The 19,577-nt window shown below is 42.9% G+C and overlaps 1 protein-coding gene across 1 annotated transcript in view; it reads left to right on the top strand.

Annotated features, from left to right (window-relative positions):
• Positions 1-2,538, top strand: part of LOC308309384 (protein NLRC3-like) — a gene marked incomplete at both ends in the record, with an annotated part of 98,918 nt that extends 96,380 nt beyond the window's left edge. Inside the window, 2 exons of the mRNA XM_080754932.1 lie at positions 1,260-1,356; positions 1,462-2,538. Coding sequence (XP_080611058.1) covers positions 1,260-1,356; positions 1,462-2,538 — 1,174 coding nt within the window. The remainder of the gene's footprint in view (positions 1-1,259; positions 1,357-1,461) is intronic.
• Between the last annotated feature and the right edge of the window lie 17,039 nt (positions 2,539-19,577).

The following is a 19,577-nucleotide window of genomic DNA, read 5'->3' as shown; positions in this document are numbered from 1 at the left end:
TCAATAATTTGAGTTTTTGTCGCATTCCTAAGACAATAATTTGATAACAATAAATGTACCCCCATTGATTCCGGATGGAGACCCAAATGGGTCTCCATCCGGAATCAATGGTTTCAAAACAGCAGATCTACAAGCTCACAACGTGTCCATCATGACACATTGTGAGCTTGTAGATATTCTATTTTCAAATAGCCAAGGTATAAAATAGGGCTAAATTGGTTAATGTAGCCTATATGTTTTATAATGTCATAATTGATATCTTCAAAGTAACTGGCAAGGTACTGGCATTTCGGGTGGCACTTCGCTGGCATTTCGGCTGGCATCTCGCCTACCCTGACTCTCATTCCTGGGTACGAACCTGATTAAACGATATAACTTGTCTCTTAGCAAAATATAAGCACACCATTCTTGATAAAAGCCGGTCGATTTGACATAATGGTGTGAGTGTGTGGCGCAAAAACTGTGGGCGGTGAAACGCGCCGAAAAAAAGTTTATCTAGAAAAAATAAAGTTTCCTCATAACTATAGTGTGTTGCAACCATACTAATAAGCTAGCACTTCTGTCTGCTTTTCAGAACAAAAAACCTACAATGTTGCAATGATATTACACAACTCAGTTATCATTTATTATAGCATTTTCTTAGTACAAAACAAAATATGTTTCTGCCTCTCTTTACTTATTCCACATTGTGGACATTTCTTTTTCAATATATGCTGGGCAGCATATACTATACAGTACGTAACACCTATAGCGAGGCAGATAAAGTGCATATTACAGGTGAATCGTTCACTTGCGGATACAAGCACCAAAATTGGCACACATACTCCTTAGGCATTGCTCTTTTCAGAAAACCATCTGGCCAAAAAAAAAATCAAGATGGCGGCCAATTTTCATGATGGCCGCCATTGAATATACAGTAATCTTGCATTCCGCAATAAAATCCCATAGACTTGTCCTATTTGAATGATTTTGATGTCAAATCATACATTTATCACTATGTAGAATCCAAATTTGGACCCATGGACTTACTCAATGGCTTCCTTGTACCATATATCAGTCCCGGAATCCTAATATTCTGCTAAATTAGAGGTTTGTGTTATGTCTGACTCGGGTAAAATGGGTGGTAGTGTATATCTTAGTATTGTTAGAGGTTTATAGTGTGTATGTGTATGTGTATGTGTGTGTGTGTGTGTGTGTGTGTGTGTGTGTGTGTGTGTAGCCTTTATCGACCTCTCCAAGGCCTTTGACACTGTGAACAGGGAGCTCCTGTGGAATGTGCTCACCAAGTTTGGCTGCCCAGCTAGGTTTGTTAACATGCTCCGCCAGTTCCACGACGGGATGATGGCTCGTGTGACTGTAGGAGGACAAGAGTCTGCTTCTTTCCCTGTGCGCACAGGGGTGAGGCAGGGGTGTGTGCTAGCACCCGTGCTCTTTAATATCTTCCTCCTATGCGTCACTCAGCTTCTCCAAAAGGAGCTTGAAGATAGCAGTGGCGTGGCAGTGGACTTCAGACTGGATGGGAACCTGTTTAATATCAGGAGGCTACAAGCGACTACTAAGCTGTCTGTGGAGAGGGTCCTTGAGCTGCAGTATGCAGATGACTGTGCTCTGGTGGCGCACTCTCCACACGACCTGCAGACCATCCTTGATGTGGCTGTCAGGGCTTACAGCAGGATGGGCCTGTCTGTCAACATCAACAAGACAGAAGTGGTCTGCCAATGGAGCTCCAGTATCCCACGCACCTTGCCTGTCTTCACCATCAACAACAAGCCACTAGCAATAACCCCATCCTTCAAATACCTGGGCAGTATCCTCTCTGAGGACTGCAGCATCGACTGTGAAATACAAAACCGGGTCAAGCAGGCTTCGGCTGCCTTTGGGAGACTACGCCGTCGAGTCTTCCAAAATAATAACCTCCACTTGCACACCAAGGTTTCTGTGTACAATGCTGTCTGTGTCACCACCCTCCTCTACAGCTGTGAGGCATGGACCACATACAGCCGACACATCAAGGCCCTGGAGCGCTTCCATATTGGGTGCCTACAGCGCATTATGGGACTCACCTGGCGTGACCGTGTGCCACACACTGATATACTGGCGAAAACAAACTGCCGCAGTATGGAGGCTACAATCATTCAACATCAGTTGCGCTGGCTTGGACATGTTATCCGGATGCCTCAGGACCGACTCCCCCGCAGAGTGCTGTATGGCCAGCTACATCATGGCCGGCGCTTGGCAGGAGGGCCGAAGAAGAGGTATAAGGACCAGCTTAAGACCTCTCTGAAGAAGTGCAAGATCAGGCCTGAGGACCTTGAGACTGCTGCTGGTGACCGTGATTCATGGCGACAGCGCTGTCATGAAGGAACGCAGAGGCTGGAGGAGGATAGAACTGCCAGAAGACATCAGCAGAGACTCAGGAGGAACACACCCATGACTGCCAGTACAACCACCACCACTACAACCTACACATGCCCCACCTGCAACAGAACATGTGGCTCCAGAATAGGACTCTTCAGCCACCAAAGAACTCACCGTTAAGGACATAAGTGGACGTCATCATCGGAATCGATGGACAACCATAAGCAAGCAAGTGTGTGTGTGTGTGTGTGTGTGTGTGTGTGGGTGTGGGTGTGGGTGGGTGGGGGGGGGGGGTGGTAATGTAGTAATGTAGTAACTCAACAGAGCGGATTTCAATGCACAGTGGCTGACGTGGCTAAAATGCATGGTAGATATAATAGCGCCGTGGGATCACTCTTTGTCTAGTCTCTATTTTTCGACCTTTTCGACTTGGGTAACCCTGCCAGGAGTACAAGACTCCTGCCGACATAACTCTGGGGGTCATGGAGACACGCAAACTGCCTCACCACGATAAGGTGGGTAATGGCTAAGTTTGCTGAAGACACCGGAAGCCTCATCACAAACATTCCAGGTTTGCCACGCAGACTTCTTCCCCTTTCCGTGGAATGCTGAAACAACATTGCAGCCAGTGAAGGCATGGAAGAAGAGTATCCCTTTGCTCTTTTCTGCAAGAGTGCAACACAGGTCATGAACAGGAATCCACTTTAAGTTCTGTCTTTGGCCAGAGGCAACCCACAACTGCTGCAGACCGAGCTCCTGAAGTGCCTGCAGAACACTGACTGCGATGACAACAACATCTGTGTCGTTGGCTTTGACCATGATGACCTTGCTGCCTGCTTCTGTGGCATGCCTGGCATGCACAAAGATCCGTGTGTCCGCTTCTTCGTGACTGCAAGGTGCCACCCCAGCCAGATTGATAGTGCTGTTGCTGAGAGCATCTTCTTCCTTGGTCACAATGACCACATTTGGTGAGGCCACACATGCTATCTTATCAGCCAGAAAGTTGAATAGCTCAGCTTTTTTGTCATTTTCTATCATAAAGTGTTGCCATTTTGAAGGAATTTTGCCCAAGCCTTGCTGTACTGTCAGTCACTGGCTGAGCTGATACCATACTTCTTCGCAAACAACAATGTTCACTATGCACGTTGGCTTCCGATCCACTACAGAGACATGGTGACCCTGGGACAGAAGCATCCTCAGCTGGCTCAGGAGTTTGAGAGCGGAACATTTGAAAATTTGTGACCAAGGAAGAAGATGCTCTCAGCAACAGCACTATCAATCTGGCTGGGGTGGCACCTTGCAGGATTCCTGGATTCCTTGTTCATTCCCCCATTGGATTCCTGTTCATGACCTGTGTTGCACTCTTGCAGAAAAGAGAAAAGGGATGCTCTTCTTCCATGCCTTCACTGGCTGCGATGTTGTTTCAGCATTCCGCGGAAAGGGGAAGAAGTCTGCGTGGCAAACCTGGAATGTTTGTGATTAGGCTTCCGGTGTCTTCTAGCCTGACACTCAGCCTGAATTGACATTTCGTTTCACTTCATTATTCAGTCTGAAAGTGCCTTCCCCCAAGGCGATTGCAGGGATGGGCGTTGCCAAAAAGAGGCATTCTTCAGCGATTGGTTCACCGACCAACAGATGACATAGTGTGGCTGGCTAGTAGCTAGCCTGTTGCTTGCTAGTGCTACTTGCTAACCAAAGAAACAGTCAGAATAGGAGCACTACGAACTAGTAATCAAACACAACATAACATGCCTGCTACTGGTGTTTCATAGCAAGATCGATACGATCGCATTTTACCGCAATTTACCGCATTTTATCGCGACGCGATGCGCGGTACGGTACGGCGGCGACGCTGGTGTACTTGGAAACACACATGAGTTCTGGGAATCCCCCACCCACGCTGATCACATGACGCTGATTCACGACGCTGATTCGCCGTACGGATTTTCAACCGAGGGAGGACTCTTCAATGAGAGCACTTCTAGACCCCTGAATCGCCAAAACAAAACATTTAAAGGGGTGTGGCTAGCGATTCGGGGTCTGGAACTAGGCTAGGTGTCTTCAGCAAACTCAGCCATTACCCACCTGTAGTGGATGATGAAGACCTGAAAATCTTGGAGAAGTTTGTGGTCATGATGTATGACCGATCCAGCACAGCTGAAGGTGTCAATGATGCGAGGTTGGACTTGTTTGCTCGGAAGCAGAGGCCATACGAAGCCATTCCTCCAACGCAAGCAGCACTGAAGCAACATGTGAAGCGCGCTTCCTATCAAGCGGCCTGCATCTGTAGTTAGTCAACAGTATGTCAACCAGAAATGCAGACTCCTGACAACTGGGGCTGGACCAAGAAAGGAGATCTGTGGCAGATTGATTGGACTGAGCTCCCACCCATTGCAGAGAGTTGCCAGCACCTGACCAAGTGTGGATGCAAGTTGGAATGCTGCAGTTGATGCAAATGCTACCGCTTTGGTCTGACCTGCACGGCACTGTGCAGCTGCAGGTGCGAGGTTTAGAAGCGCTGTAGTCTAGGCCTACTATACTATTGTACTATACTGCCTAGGCCCTAGATAGAAAAAAAAAAAAAAGAAAAAAAAAAAAAACCTCCTGCCTCGACGGGATCATCACCTTATTGTGGTGAGGCAGTTTGCGTGTCTCCATGACCCCCAGAGCTATGTCGGCAGGAGTCTTGTACTCCTGGCAGGGTTACCCAAGTCGAAAAGGTCGAAGAATAGAGACTAGACAAAGAGTGATCCCACGGCGCTATTATATCTACCATGCATTTTAGCCGCGTCAGCCACTGTGCATTGAAATCCGCTCTGTTGAGTTACTACAAAAGAGCAATCCCTAAGGAGTATGTGTGCCAATTTTGGTGCTTGTATCCGCAAGTGAACGATTATTTCTGTTATCTGCCTGGCTACTACAAAGGATAGCAAAATGATGTCTGTCACGTCAACATAAAAGGGTTAGTATTAGGGATGGCCAACGGTTAACCGTTACCGTTTAACCGATAAGAAATTGGTTACCGGTAAACACTAACGGTTCGTTTTGACAGATAAAAAAAGAAAAGCAACCCATGTGTCACACCAAAAGCCCCGTACACCAATGTCTATGCAACATCAACTCATCAACCATGCAACTATACGCGCTGCGGACACACATTTCTGGACACCAATGTCTGTGTAACATCCATGCATGCACTGCGAGTCTGCGAGTGCAACGCTAGATTTGGTATCGTACACGGCACGCTGACTTGTTCATCAGGAAACAAATGCTTCGATTGGATTTTCCAAAACAGACCGTCACATTGAATCCCGTTTAAGAAGAGCTTACAACACAACTTTCTAATGTTACATGACGTGTGGAATGCTAAAGTGGATCGCTGCCTCGGCACACAGGCGAGAGAGAAGAATATGAATGAAATGTTTAGCTGATGTTTCAACCATTCCAAAAGTCATACGATTGGAAGTTATTGCTCTACACAACAAACACAGAGGAGAGGGGGAAGTGCGAAGGGGGTCCGCTCAATGCAGACCCAGTCAGTGCGAAGTAAGTGCGAGCGTCTGCTTCTGCTACAGCCAGGGATGTGCAGAGAATTTTAGAGAGGCAGGGGCTGACATTTCTAAAAGGGCCTTTTGGTGGACAATTCTCTTGAATGCAGCCTTCAGTTATGGTATGGAAAGGGGAAATTTGCATTTATTTTACCATAGTAAAAAAGAAAATGCATTCATGGTCTGAAGAGGGCACTTTTTATAGACTGATAAAAGGGCAGGGGCTCAAGCCCCCTTTGTCTAAATGTGTGCACGTGCCCGCATCACAATCACATTACAGACTTTTTATTTCAATCCCACTGTTTCTTTGCAAAAAACTAATTTATTTTAGAAAACATTTATATTCTTGTTTCTCCTAGTTTTATTGTTTTTAATGTGTAAATATGGCACTTTATTATGGGGAAAAACAGGTGTATTTTACTTTTTTAAATCGCTAAAATAGCGCATTTTTGAACACATGTCCTTGTTAATGTTAATTAACCTATAGGGCCTTACGGTCATCGGTTAAGTAAAATTCTCCATTTGGCCATCCCTAGTTAGTATTAATGTGGGGTCCTTGGCACACAAAGGTTAGAAAACCACTAGCACACATATGTATTTATTGAGAACAATAGGCCTACACATAAATATATCTCCTATCATGTAGCCTACACAAGAGCATAGAAGCTCTTGAGACAGACACTTAAAACCTGAAAATAGCCGATCTACAAGCTTGTAGTAATCTAAATCTACAAGCTCACAACGTGTCCCATTGGTATGCACCAGTATCACACCAGTCCTCTGTCACCTTCACTGGCTCCCAGTCAAACAAATAACAGCTTTTGTTGTTTTTCTAAGTACTCAAAGACAAAATAGAGATATAATGGTATACATGGTTGTTGACGTGATGTGACAATGGATATAGTTCTAAACAGGACATGGGTGAAAATCAGCAGGGCGCCCCGAGGAATCGAACCCCGGTCCAAGAATGAACTCAGAGTGCCAACTACGCCTTATTGCTTTTTGACACCATACCACTTGAGTATATAGGTTCTACATCACATCAACAGAAATTGTACAACACAGTCCTGTGTTTACTGACTGACCTGTAATTAGGGTTGGACACGGTAACCGCCGTACCGCCGTACCGCGGTAAACCGAGGTCTACCGCGGTGTCAGTGTGCTTACCGCGGTAAAAAAAGACAAAAAAAAGTATATTTTTTATTGGAAAACCAGCGAGTTTTAAAACAGGGGAGAAGCGAGGACCGCATGCGCTCCATGCCGCTCTGCTCTGGGCCGTGTACCACAGTTTGGAAGCCACATACGTCACTCTCACTCTCAGAGACACAGACAGTCAGACCTACACAGGGCAGCAGCAGCTGCCTGCGTAGAGGAGTACAGCGTAAACTTTCTCTGTAATCCACACGACACAAGGATGTTAATACATACCTTGTGTTGTGGCATATCTTTTTTTATTCATACGGATTACTGGCGGAGCGCGGGCCGCGTGGACTAAAAGCGAAAATGAAACTATTTTACTTTTTCCATCGCGTCGCACGTTGTGCTCCGTCTGTCGGCGCGTCGGAGATTTTATAACCTTTTCTGTCAAGTCTTGTAACTAAAACCTGTATATAGCAGCACTCAATCACTGCGATTTGAGAGTTGAGACGTGACGTGAGTTTACAGAATCACTGTACACGATCTGACTACCCGTCCTCTTCTGGTTTGTTCACACAGCTGTTTGTGTCTGAAAAGCTAAGTAGCTAGCCTACGTTACTATGGTAACCCGACAGTGCAGATCTAAAAGCTCAGAATGCGTCGCGGATGCGATGTGTTGTGAGCTTGTAGATCTGCTCCTTTCAAAGCCATACCCGCTGTGCTGTACGGAGAAGTATAACTCGGGTCTCGGGCAGTCAGGCTGTGGAGAGGCGACTTTTGGGAAGATGATTGCAATATTTTGGCTTATCGCCGAACCTTAATTAATAGATACGGGGGTGCGGTAATTACCGCAGTACCGGCGGTAAATGGGAAGACGGTAATCGCGGTAACAAAATGTCGATACCGCCCCAGGCCTACCTGTAATTAAAGACTGGCCATTCATATCTCAGATACAGTAATTTGGTTAGAACATACCTGCAATGCATAGCCTCAGGGGTGTCGCACCAAATTCTGGGCCCTGGGTACATGGATTCACTGCAGGGGGAGGGGTTTTAACCCATTTAGACTGGGAACACATTACTTTGTGCTTTAACTATTGAAAAACAGCAGATATACAAGCTCACAGCGCGGCAATGAGTGCCTCGCTGCGAGCTTGTAGATTGATTGAAGACTTTATTAGAAGTTTGCAAAGAAAAAAGTACAGTTACATGACGGTACAGTTCACTGGTACAAGGTCAACTAAAAGGAGATCCTAGTTAAGCACTTGGCTTATTTACACAGGAAACCATTGAAGTATCTCATAAAAATTGTGAACATTGTGCAAAACTGTTTCTATGTCAGTGGTGCTCAAATCTTTTCATGTGAAGGACCCCCAATGATATGTATTTGGCTCAATATTTAGTTCCAGGGACCCCCCAGAAGCAAATTTTTAGTTAAAAATGTTTGCTTAAAAAAATACATATATTCGGCGCTGTGCTGTGAGCTTCTGCTGTTTTTCAATAGAGCTAAAGTATAACTCCACCTTGGGCCCTAGTAACTCAGTCCCACTCCCCCCAGTCATACTGTAGCTTTAGACCTATGATACTCCAGGTTTTGTTAATGCAGCATTTTAGAATTTTAGACACTTTAAAACCTTTACATCAGCTGGTTGAAAATAGCCGATCTACAAGCTGGAAGATAGGCTGTTTAAAATAGAATAGCCTAATAGTGAACGTTTTGAAGTATTTGCATAACAATGTTCACTGAGACATACAGACAAGCCCCATCACCACACATGAATGTAAACTTCACGCCTTCATCCATGACAATAAACAAGCATTGTCATGTTAAATAGCCTAGCTGTCCTGTCAGGTTATAATGAATAAACATTATATAAAACGGAGCTGCTAGCTAGCTCCAGCTAGCTAACTATCAGTCAGCCCTGGACAGCCCTGTTCACATTCAAATCAGATATCAGATGATCTAAAAACGAATCCTCTATAATCCCCATATATTAACAGGTTACCTGGCCATCAAAACGATTGGTTTGCCTATGTCAGAAATGACTAATTCATGCATAAATGACACTTTAACCCTCTAAGGCCCACGGTTGTAATATTACAACGTTTGTATTTTATCCAAAAAAAGGTTTAAATCATTTTATTTTAGCTCCCCCTACCACCTAAACACCACCATTGGATTCTATTGTTTAGTATTACAATGCCATTGGCCACAATATTTGCATATAAATACCCCCCACAGGGGCTGACATTCACACCCGCCACACCCGCTGAAATTCCAGAGTTTTGACGAACAACATCTCACTTTTTCATGGAAGCTATACCTCACAAAAACATAAGTAAAATGCCTGTACTATTTTTTTTGGTGATCATTAGAATGTCTAGAACATGTACATATGTTATTATTGTGAAAAATATCCCCCATATGTAAATTAGAGCATGATTTATGATTTTTGATTTATGGCTATAAAATCTTACAAAAAATTTTTTTTGAAAAAAACATTACATTTTCCTCTGATTAACTCATACAGGGCCAGATTTCCAAAATATGAATATGAATGTGCGCTTATAACGCCAGGAAATAGCTATTTTGTATCCCCCCAGACCACCTTAACCAGACCACCTTAACGAATGCACGTTCATCATACCATACCACCAGATGACCACTAGAGACCACCATACACCATACACTGACATGGTCCCATGTTAAGCCTGTTTAAATCCACATAACAGGATGAGACGCTGACTTGGTCCTCATTGACTTAACATGGACGGGCCGCCGGTCACCATTTCAGCTCAATACTGTTCAATTCGTGCTTGATCGTCTCAAACCACCATTGGTATGGGCATCAGGACGTATATAGATGCCACACAGAAAGTTTCAGAATCAAAATCCGACCTAGTGAAGCTACGTGAGGGTCGGATGGTTGCATTGAGGCTAACGCTAGCAGAGGCCTGTTGTCAACAGGAAGCCCTGGTTTAAAGGTGACGTCATAATCGTATCCTTTTTTTTCACGGTTTACGTGTGGACATTAGCTGAGGTAAGCTAACCATTTCGCTCCGTCTATAAACACATATTAAAATCTTAAACAATGCTTTTATATAAAAGTCGCTCCGAGTCGCTCGGCACCAAACGCCATAGTGAACTAGTCGCTCGTAAAGTCGCCCGGCGCTAACTGAGTTAAGACTCCTACAACACCATCTGATTTTTTTCAATTTTTTATTTCAAGTATTTCTTAATGCGGGCCTTAGAGGGTTAAACAGGCGATGCTAATACGCTAATGTTTTAGCTTTGGCTGTCATTGGATCAAAGATGTCCAAATACAATGAAATCAGGCATTCTAGACACAATGATACCTGTGTTTAGTGGCGTTGTGGCATTCTGTGTAAATCTAATGCACAACTGTACATACCTGTATATGACTCTGTTATCCTCTCTACATCCAAGTAGCCTGCTAGCTATCAGGCAGGGGCAGACTGAGTGACAGTCAGAAAATAATCCACATGCCATCAAAAAGATATAACACATAAAAACGAAATGTTATTGGAGCCTAAACAGCCCCTACAGACCATAATTATCTGTTGTTGGGGGTCTATGTCGCATGTCCAAAACAACACACACACACACACACACACACACACACACACACACACACACACACACACACGTTCCTCCTCTCCTCTCCTCTCCTCCAGCCTCAGGTTTTAAAGGGTTAATGTAGTAATGCCCCCCCCCCCCCAACCCCCAACGGTGACAATAAAACTGTAAACTCTATAAACAACAATAATAATATTGATGAGGTTTTAATTAGTTGTGATGTTTTGTCATGTGTTTTCTCACAGATTCCTGTTCACTCTCACTGGATGTGAACACAGCGTACAACAAGCTCTCCTTGTCAGAGGAGGACAGAAAGGTGACTGCAACACTACAACACCAAGGTTACCCTTATCATCCAGAGAGATTCACCTCTAGGGAGCAGGTGTTGAGTAAAGAGAGTCTGTGTGAAGGTGGGAGGTCCTACTGGGAAGTGGAATGGAGAGCAGTGATGGTCCGTATAGCAGTCTGTTATAAAGACATCAACAGACAGGGTGATGAGTCAAGGTTTGGAAACGATAGCAAGTCATGGTGTTTACGTTGCTATGATGGAAGCTACAGGTTCATACACAACAAAGTTGATACTGCAGTGTCAGGAAGTTGTTCCCTCAGAGGAGGCAGAGTGGGGGTGTACCTGGATCACAGTGCAGGGACTCTTTCATTTTACAGTGTTACTGACACCATGACCCTCCTCCATACAGTTCACACCACCTTCACACAACCTCTGTATGCAGGGATAGGGGTTTATATTTATGGAGATACAGCAGAGCTGTGTAAGATGTGGTAGAGAGAGAGAGAGAGAGAGAGAGAGAGAGAGAGAGAGAGGTGTGGGGTGGACAGACGGACGAACAAACGAATGAACGGAGAGAGAGGGAGGGGGGGGAGGGAGAGAGAGGGGGGCAGACAGACAGACAGACAGACAGACAGACAGACAGACAGACAGACAGACAGACAGACAGACAGACGGGGTGGTGAGACAGACAGACAGACAGACAGAGAGAGAGAGAGAGAGAGAAAGAGAAAGAGAGAGAGAGAGAAAGAAAGGGGGGGGGGGTCAGTTGCTGCAGTGCTGGTAGAAGTACTCATATATTTTGGACTTGAGTAAAAGTAGAAATACCACAATGTAGAAATAACTGTTACCAGCGTTCTGAATTCTACTTGTTCAAAAGTATTAGTGTCAAAATAAACTCAAGTAGCAAAAGTAAAAGTACTCGTTATGCAGAATGTATTTCATGTTATTAATTAAAAATACTATTGTTGATCATTAACCAGTTATGCATGATTTTATGGTTTGGGCTTTTGAAAATAGCAGATCTACAAGCTCACAGCGCGGCGCGATGTGACGCGTTGTGAGCTTGTAGATCTGTTATTTTTAAAAGTCTTTCAAATTTGTTTAACATTTTTGAAAACACACTGCCATATGGACCAATGCTCTACGCCTGGTGAGCTTGTAGCTCTGATATTTTCACTATTTCTGAATAGTTTTGAATGTTTGTAAACACGCCCATATATGGACCAATGTTCTACACCAGTGGTTCTCAAAGTGTGGTCCAGGGACCCTCAGGATCCCTTGAGGAGGTTCTAAATGGACCTTTAAATGTCTGGAACTCTGAGTGTCCAAATGGAACCAAATGGACCCTTACAGGTCTGTAACTCTGAGTGTACAAATGGAACCAAATGGACCCTTACAGGTCTGTAACTCTGAGAGTGTACAAATGGAACCAAATGGACCCTTACAGGTCTAACTCTGAGAGTGTACAAATGGAACCAAATGGACCCTTACAGGTCTGTAACTCTGAGAGTGTACAAATGGAACCAAATGGACCCTTACAGGTCTGTAACTCTGAGAGTGTACAAATGGAACCAAATGGACCCTTATACAGGTCTGTAACTCTGAGAGTGTACAAATGGAACCAAATGGACCCTTAGAGGTCTGTAACTCTGAGAGTGTACAAATGGAACCAAATGGACCTTATACAGGTCTGTAACTCTGAGAGTGTACAAATGGAACCAAATGGACACTTATAGGTCTGTAACTCTGAGAGTGTACAAATGGAACCAAATGGACCCTTACAGGTCTCTAACTCTGAGAGTGTACAAATGGAACCAAATGGACACTTATAGGTCTGTAACTCTGAGAGTGTACAAATGGAACCAAATGGACACTTATAGGTCTGTAACTCTGAGAGTGTACAATTGGAACCAAATGGACCCTTACAGGTCTGTGACTCTGAGAGTGTACAAATGGAACCAAATGGACCCTTACATGTCTGTGACTCAGAGTGTACAAATGGAACCAAATGAACCCTTACAGGTCCATTTGGTTCTATTTATACACTCTCAGAGTTATTGGGGTTCCTTGAAATTACAAAGATTGTGAACCACGGCTCTACATGTTGTGAGCTTGTAGATCTGCTATTTTCACTATTTCTGAATGTACAGTAACAGTGTGATAACTTGTCCTAAACAGAGACCAGGGTTCATGAGGTTAAAATCACTGTAAATATTTGTACATCAACACCCTGATGAAGACAACTTGTCCAAAACGTTGATCATTAAAATCTTTTACATGGAACTACACTGAGTGTGTGTTGTTTTTATATGTTCTTACACGTATGTACACACACACACACACACACACACACACACACACACACACACACACACACACACACACACACACACACACACACACACACACATGCTTTGAGCTGAGGGATAGAGATAGGCTAGAGCAGTGGTTCTCAACCTTTTCAGGCCGCGACCCCCAAAATAATCATATTTTAACTGGGGACCCCCAGTAGATCTGCTGAAAATAGCAGATCTACATGCTCACAACGCCTCGTGTTGTGAGGCGTTGTGAGCATGTAGATCTGCTATTTTCACAATTTCTGCCTCTAATATTTGACAATTACAATATGTAATTTTAAAGTTATTAAAAAAAGTCCTTAAATTGTCACTTTAGAAATGTGCAGATACCCTCTATACACTTAAACTTTATGTTGGTTTGTTTACTGTTGAGTGAGAAGACAATGTTGCACATTAAAGGGGAAGACCACCCATTTTCAATATTGAACTATGCCATTAACTTTTTCAGTGCCAGATGTTATTTATTATTGGGTTTTGTGCCAGCAAAAGCACCTTACCTTTGCGATGTTATAGACAAAGATGTATTTTTTTTTCATCATTATAATTTTATTTTCTCCTTAAAAAGGTGTACCGTGGCTCTACCAGCAGTAGAGGGCAGTCTCATGCAAGAATTAATGTGAAAATGGCCGCAGTAGACTGCCGTAGGTCAAGGCAGCTCAGTCGCTACAGAGCAATAGATCCAGAGAAAATAACATGGAAGTGTTTTACTCCATTGATGCTAACGTCCAGTGGGTTTTTGAGAGTACTTTTACGGGAGCTGTCTCTACGGTACACACCCCTCGACCCCTCATCAGTTTACAGACATCAAACCAAGGTACAAAAGAACGAGCCAAAGAACGTACAATTGGCATTGCGCCGCCGTCAAAAATGGGGCGAACGAGAACGTTCAAAGCGTGGATAGAGTTAATATACCTTAGATGAGTTGTGTGGAAATTTAAAAAAAAGTCTCCCCCCCCCCCCCCCCCCCCCCCCCCCCTTCTGTGTTGCCTAGAACTGGAGGATTGATTTTGGGGTTTGTATTGTAAAGTACAATGTGGTTAAATTAGTACACTGTGTGAGGCTCAGAGGGTTTGTATTGTAAAGTACAATGTGGTTACATTAGTACACTGTGTGAGGCTCAGAGGGTTTGTATTGTAAAGTACAATGTGGTTACATTAGTACACTGTGTGAGGCTCAGAGGGGAGACCTTGAAATGTAAAGGTTTGAGAAACACTGCTTCTAACGTTGCTCAGCTGAGCTGTTCAGGCAACAATGAGGCTACCAGCAGGTACTCACTCTGTGATGATATGATGATCATTGTAGAGTTTCCTCACAGCTTTTCATTTCAAGTGCTAACGTAGCACTGCTGTCCACCGCCAACATTAACGCAGGGTTGCCAGATCAGAGTGACAGTTTCCAGCCCAACCGCAACTTAAAACCAGCCCAATTTAATAAAAAAACAGCCCAAATCGGCCAAACCCATGTTAAACCGCAAAATCGAAGCGCAAAACCGAGTTTGAAACACAATATAGGCCTACAGATACAATATTCTTCTCCCGCACCGGCATTAAACCGGTGACAGTGACACACTACATGCAGCTTTACCCCCCTAGATGTATCAGTATCCATCTCCTGCCCTATGTACTCACAACATGGCCGTTATTGGATCAAATGAATGTCCGGTCTAGAGTTGATACGGAAACAGTGCATGCATTTATGGGTGTTAAGGACTGGATACAGTGAGTAGGTTGTTTCTAGACCGGATCAGAGAACTGAGCAGTAGAAAGAAACCATGTTTTACACACTGTACTGTGTGAAAAGCTGGTGTCTTGAGGTTAATAAAACCAGCCAGATATGTTCAAAACAAGCCCAATTTTTAAGTCCCCGCCCAATGCTATTTTTTCCAGCCCAATGAGTTTTAAAATAGCCCAATTGGGCGGAAAACCGCCCAATCTGGCAACACTGCTTAACGTCTTGCTTGCTTGTGCATCGCTGCCTGTGTTGTTTGGAAGAGTCTGGGGCGTATTTTAATTGATACTTAAAAGGTATTGAATGTGCAGCCATCTCTCACTTGTATGACAACAACTGTGAACATAGCAACCATAACACCTGTCTTCTCTTCCTGTTGTCCTTCACAATAAAGTGTCCCCCTTTCACACCTGTGCGTTCCATTTCGGCGCGTCTGCCATTTTAGCTCTGCACATCCGGCGGTTGCAACTGACGTTACACGATATGATTTTGTGATTGGCTTTTGGACTTTGAATTCCTCTTCGAACCTTTATTGAACAAGGAAAGTAACATCCCCAAAAGTAACTTTTAATAATAAATAACAGTCTTGCATTAATTCTTATTGCCGAAAATTCCTCTTCAATATTCAACACTGGAAAATAACATTACAAAAAAAGAAAACGTGGTCCGCGAGAGACCCCGGTGGAGGGTCGACGGACCCTCCGTGAGTCAGCCGCCCTGCGGGGATCTCTCGCCGCCGACCACGGGGTGACCGCAGCGGAGGTCCGTGAGAGGTGCCGTGGGACCCCGGTGGAGGGTCGCCGGTGACGGCGACCCTCCACCGGGGTGTCTCTCACCGCTGATATTTATTATTAAAAGAAACTATTTACTAATTATTAAGAAACGTGTTATTTTCCTGTGTTCAATAAGAATTAATCCATGTAGCTGTCACTAAAAACGACTGGGCACCGGTGGCTGTGTTGGGTGGCGAAAACAGCCGATCTACAAGCCCACAAAGCGTTGCGCTTGCGATATGCGTTGTGAGCTTCTAGGTCTGCTGTTCTCAGTCACACAATAATAAATAGCACATATACAATATTTTGGTTCAGATTCTCGCAAATTCGCCAAATTTGGCACAGATGTTGTCCATAACATACTTAATCATTTTAAGATGGTTGCCAAGATGGGCACCCCATGGTACTGCCATAATTGAGCAATGCAATTGGTGTCCCATTAACTTTACATTACAGGGAAAAAAAGCAAAAAAATAATCTGCTTTAAGTAGCATATAACTGGTCAAACTAGGGGGTTTTCATGATTCTGAATCCATTGCAAACATCCGTCTTGCATAAAAAAACATTCATTGGGCTAAAACGGCCACCACGAAAGTGTTAAAAGTGATGACTCATCACTTTTCATCACTAAACCATAGTCTTGTAGGGCAGTTTTTTAGCCCAAGGAATGTTTTTTGTGCAAAACGGATGCTTGCAATGGATTCAGAATCATGAAAACCCCCTAGTTTGACCAGTTATATGCTACTTAAAGCAGATTATTTTTTTTGCTTTTTTCCCTGTAATGTAAAGTTAATGGGACACCAATTGCATTGCTCAATTATGGCAGTACCATGGGGTGCCCATCTTGGCACCCATCTTAAAATGATTAAGTATGTTATGGACAACATCTGTGCCAAATTTGGCGAATTTGCAAGAATCTGAACCAAAATATCCCTGGGGCCACAGACTATTGTATATCTGCTATATATATATTTTTTTTTTCCAATAGTTTAAACGCATAAAATAATGGTTAAAGTGGTTCAAATCTAGAGATGACACAGATTTGCCTTCCAGTTCTTAATGGACAGCTTTAGTTTTTTACAACAAGGGATTAAATAATATAAAAGACAAGTCTCTTTCTATTGTTTTAGAGATTCTTATTCCAGTGGCTGCGTACAAGGGGCATGCGTACAAGTGGCTGAATATGTCATTCTACACAGAATGAGCCCATTCCCAAGATACAACACAACCTTTCATGGTTGGATGTGACTTATGGGGGCTAGAAGTGTTACTGTAAATAGCAATAAAGAAACTGCTGGCTTTGAGTCTAAAAAGACATATTTAGCCACTTGTACGCATGCCCCCATGTGTACGCATGCCCCACATTTTAGCACGGTAAATGCGATAAAACAATAGAACGAAGCAAATGAAAACATTTGACACTCACCTTTTCTTTTCTCTAATTACAATCTAAAATATGAACCCTTGTTGTAAAAAAACAAAGTTGTCCTTTAATGTGTCTGTGGGGAAAGTTTGTTTAATATTATTAATATAATAATACAATATTTTGTACCAATTTTGTCTAAAGATCAAACTACTGTACATGACAGATCATCTATTAATGGTGCTGTTTGTCCCTCTATGTTCCAACACAAACCCTGTCATTCTAACATTGTTATTCTAACAGCCTTGACACTGTACAAACCCTGTTATTCTAACATTGTTATTCCATCAGCCTTGACACTGTACAAACCCTGTTATTCTAACATTGTTATTCCAACAGCCTTGACACTGTACAAACCCTGTTATTCTAACATTGTTATTCCAACAGCCTTGACACTGTACAAACCCTGTTATTCTAACATTGTTATTCCAACAGCCTTGACACTGTACAAACCCTGTTATTCTAACATTGTTATTCTAACAGCCTTGACACTGTACAAACCCTGTTATTCTAACATTGTTATTCCAACAGCCTTGACACTGTACAAACCCTGTTATTCTAACATTGTTATTCCAACAGCCTTGACACTGTACAAACCCTGTTATTCTAACATTGTTATTCTAACAGCCTTGACACTGTACAAACCCTGTTATTCTAACATTGTTATTCTAACAGCCTTGACACTGTACAAACCCTGTTATTCTAACATTGTTATTCTAACAGCCTTGACACTGTACAAACCCTGTTATTCTAACATTGTTATTCTAACAGCCTTGACACTGTACAAACCCTGTTATTCTAACATTGTTATTCTAACAGCCTTGACACTGTACAAACCCTGTTATTCTAACATTGTTATTCTAACAGCCTTGACACTGTACAAACCCTGTTATTCTAACATTGTTATTCCAACAGCCTTGACACTGTACAAACCCTGTTATTCTAACATTGTTATTCCATCAGCCTTGACACTGTACAAACCCTGTTATTCTAACATTGTTATTCCATCAGCCTTGACACTGTACAAACCCTGTTATTCTAACATTGTTATTCCAACAGCCTTGACACTGTACAAACCCTGTTATTCTAACATTGTTATTCCATCAGCCTTGACACTGTACAAACCCTGTTATTCTAACATTGTTATTCTAAACGCCTTGACACTGTACAAACCCTGTTATTCTAACATTGTTATTCCAACAGCCTTGACACTGTACAAACCCTGTTATTCTAACATTGTTATTCCAACAGCCTTGACACTGTACAAACCCTGTTATTCTAACATTGTTATTCTAACAGCCTTGACACTGTACAAACCCTGTTATTCTAACATTGTTATTCCAACTGCCTTGACACTGTACAAACCCTGTTATTCTAACATTGTTATTCCAACAGCCTTGACACTGTACAAACCCTGTTATTCTAACATTGTTATTCCAACAGCCTTGACACTGTACAAACCCTGTCATTCTAACATTGTTATTCCAACAGCCTTGACACTGTACAAACCCTGTTATTCTAACAGTGTTATTCCAACAGCCTTGACACTGTACAAACCCTGTTATTCTAACATTGTTATTCCAACAGCCTTGACACTGTACAAACCCTGTTATTCTAACATTGTTATTCCAACTGCCTTGACACTGTACAAACCCTGTCATTCTAACATTGTTATTCCAACAGCCTTGACACTGTACAAACCCTGTTATTCTAACATTGTTATTCCAACAGCCTTGACACTGTACAAACCCTGTTATTCTAACATTGTTATTCCAACAGCCTTGACACTGTACAAACCCTGTTATTCTAACATTGTTATTCCAACAGCCTTGACACTGTACAAACCCTGTTATTCTAACATTGTTATTCCAACAGCCTTGACACTGTACAAACCCTGTTATTCTAACATTGTTATTCCAACAGCCTTGACACTGTACAAACCCTGTTATTCTAACATTGTTATTCCAACAGCCTTGACACTGTAAAATGCACCATTTAAATGCATCATTTACTGTACAAGTGTCTGATATTTCACTGGTAAACCATCTTGAACTTGAACTATTCTGTTAATACAATTATTTCAAACAGACTTATGGTTGTGCTGCCTCTTCATTTGACTGGACTGTGGTTCAAACAGACTTATGGTTGTGCTGCCTCTTCATTTGACTGGACTGTGGTTCAAACAGACTTATGGTTGTGCTGCCTCTTCATTTGACTGGACTGTGGTTCAAACAGACTTATGGTTGTGCGGCCTCTTCATTTGACTGGACTGTGGTTTTTACTCTGTGGGTGGAAGCTGAGGCTTCTGGAAATGGTTTACTTTCTAAGGAATTAATCTAAAACCCATCAGGGTCAATCCTAGGATTA

The sequence above is a fragment of the Nannobrachium achirus genome (assembly GCF_963921795.1).
Source record: "Nannobrachium achirus genome assembly, chromosome: 24".
NCBI lineage: Eukaryota > Metazoa > Chordata > Actinopteri > Myctophiformes > Myctophidae > Nannobrachium > Nannobrachium achirus.
The sequence above is the reverse complement of the archived record's forward strand: the minus strand, read 5'-3'. Positions and strand labels throughout refer to the sequence as shown.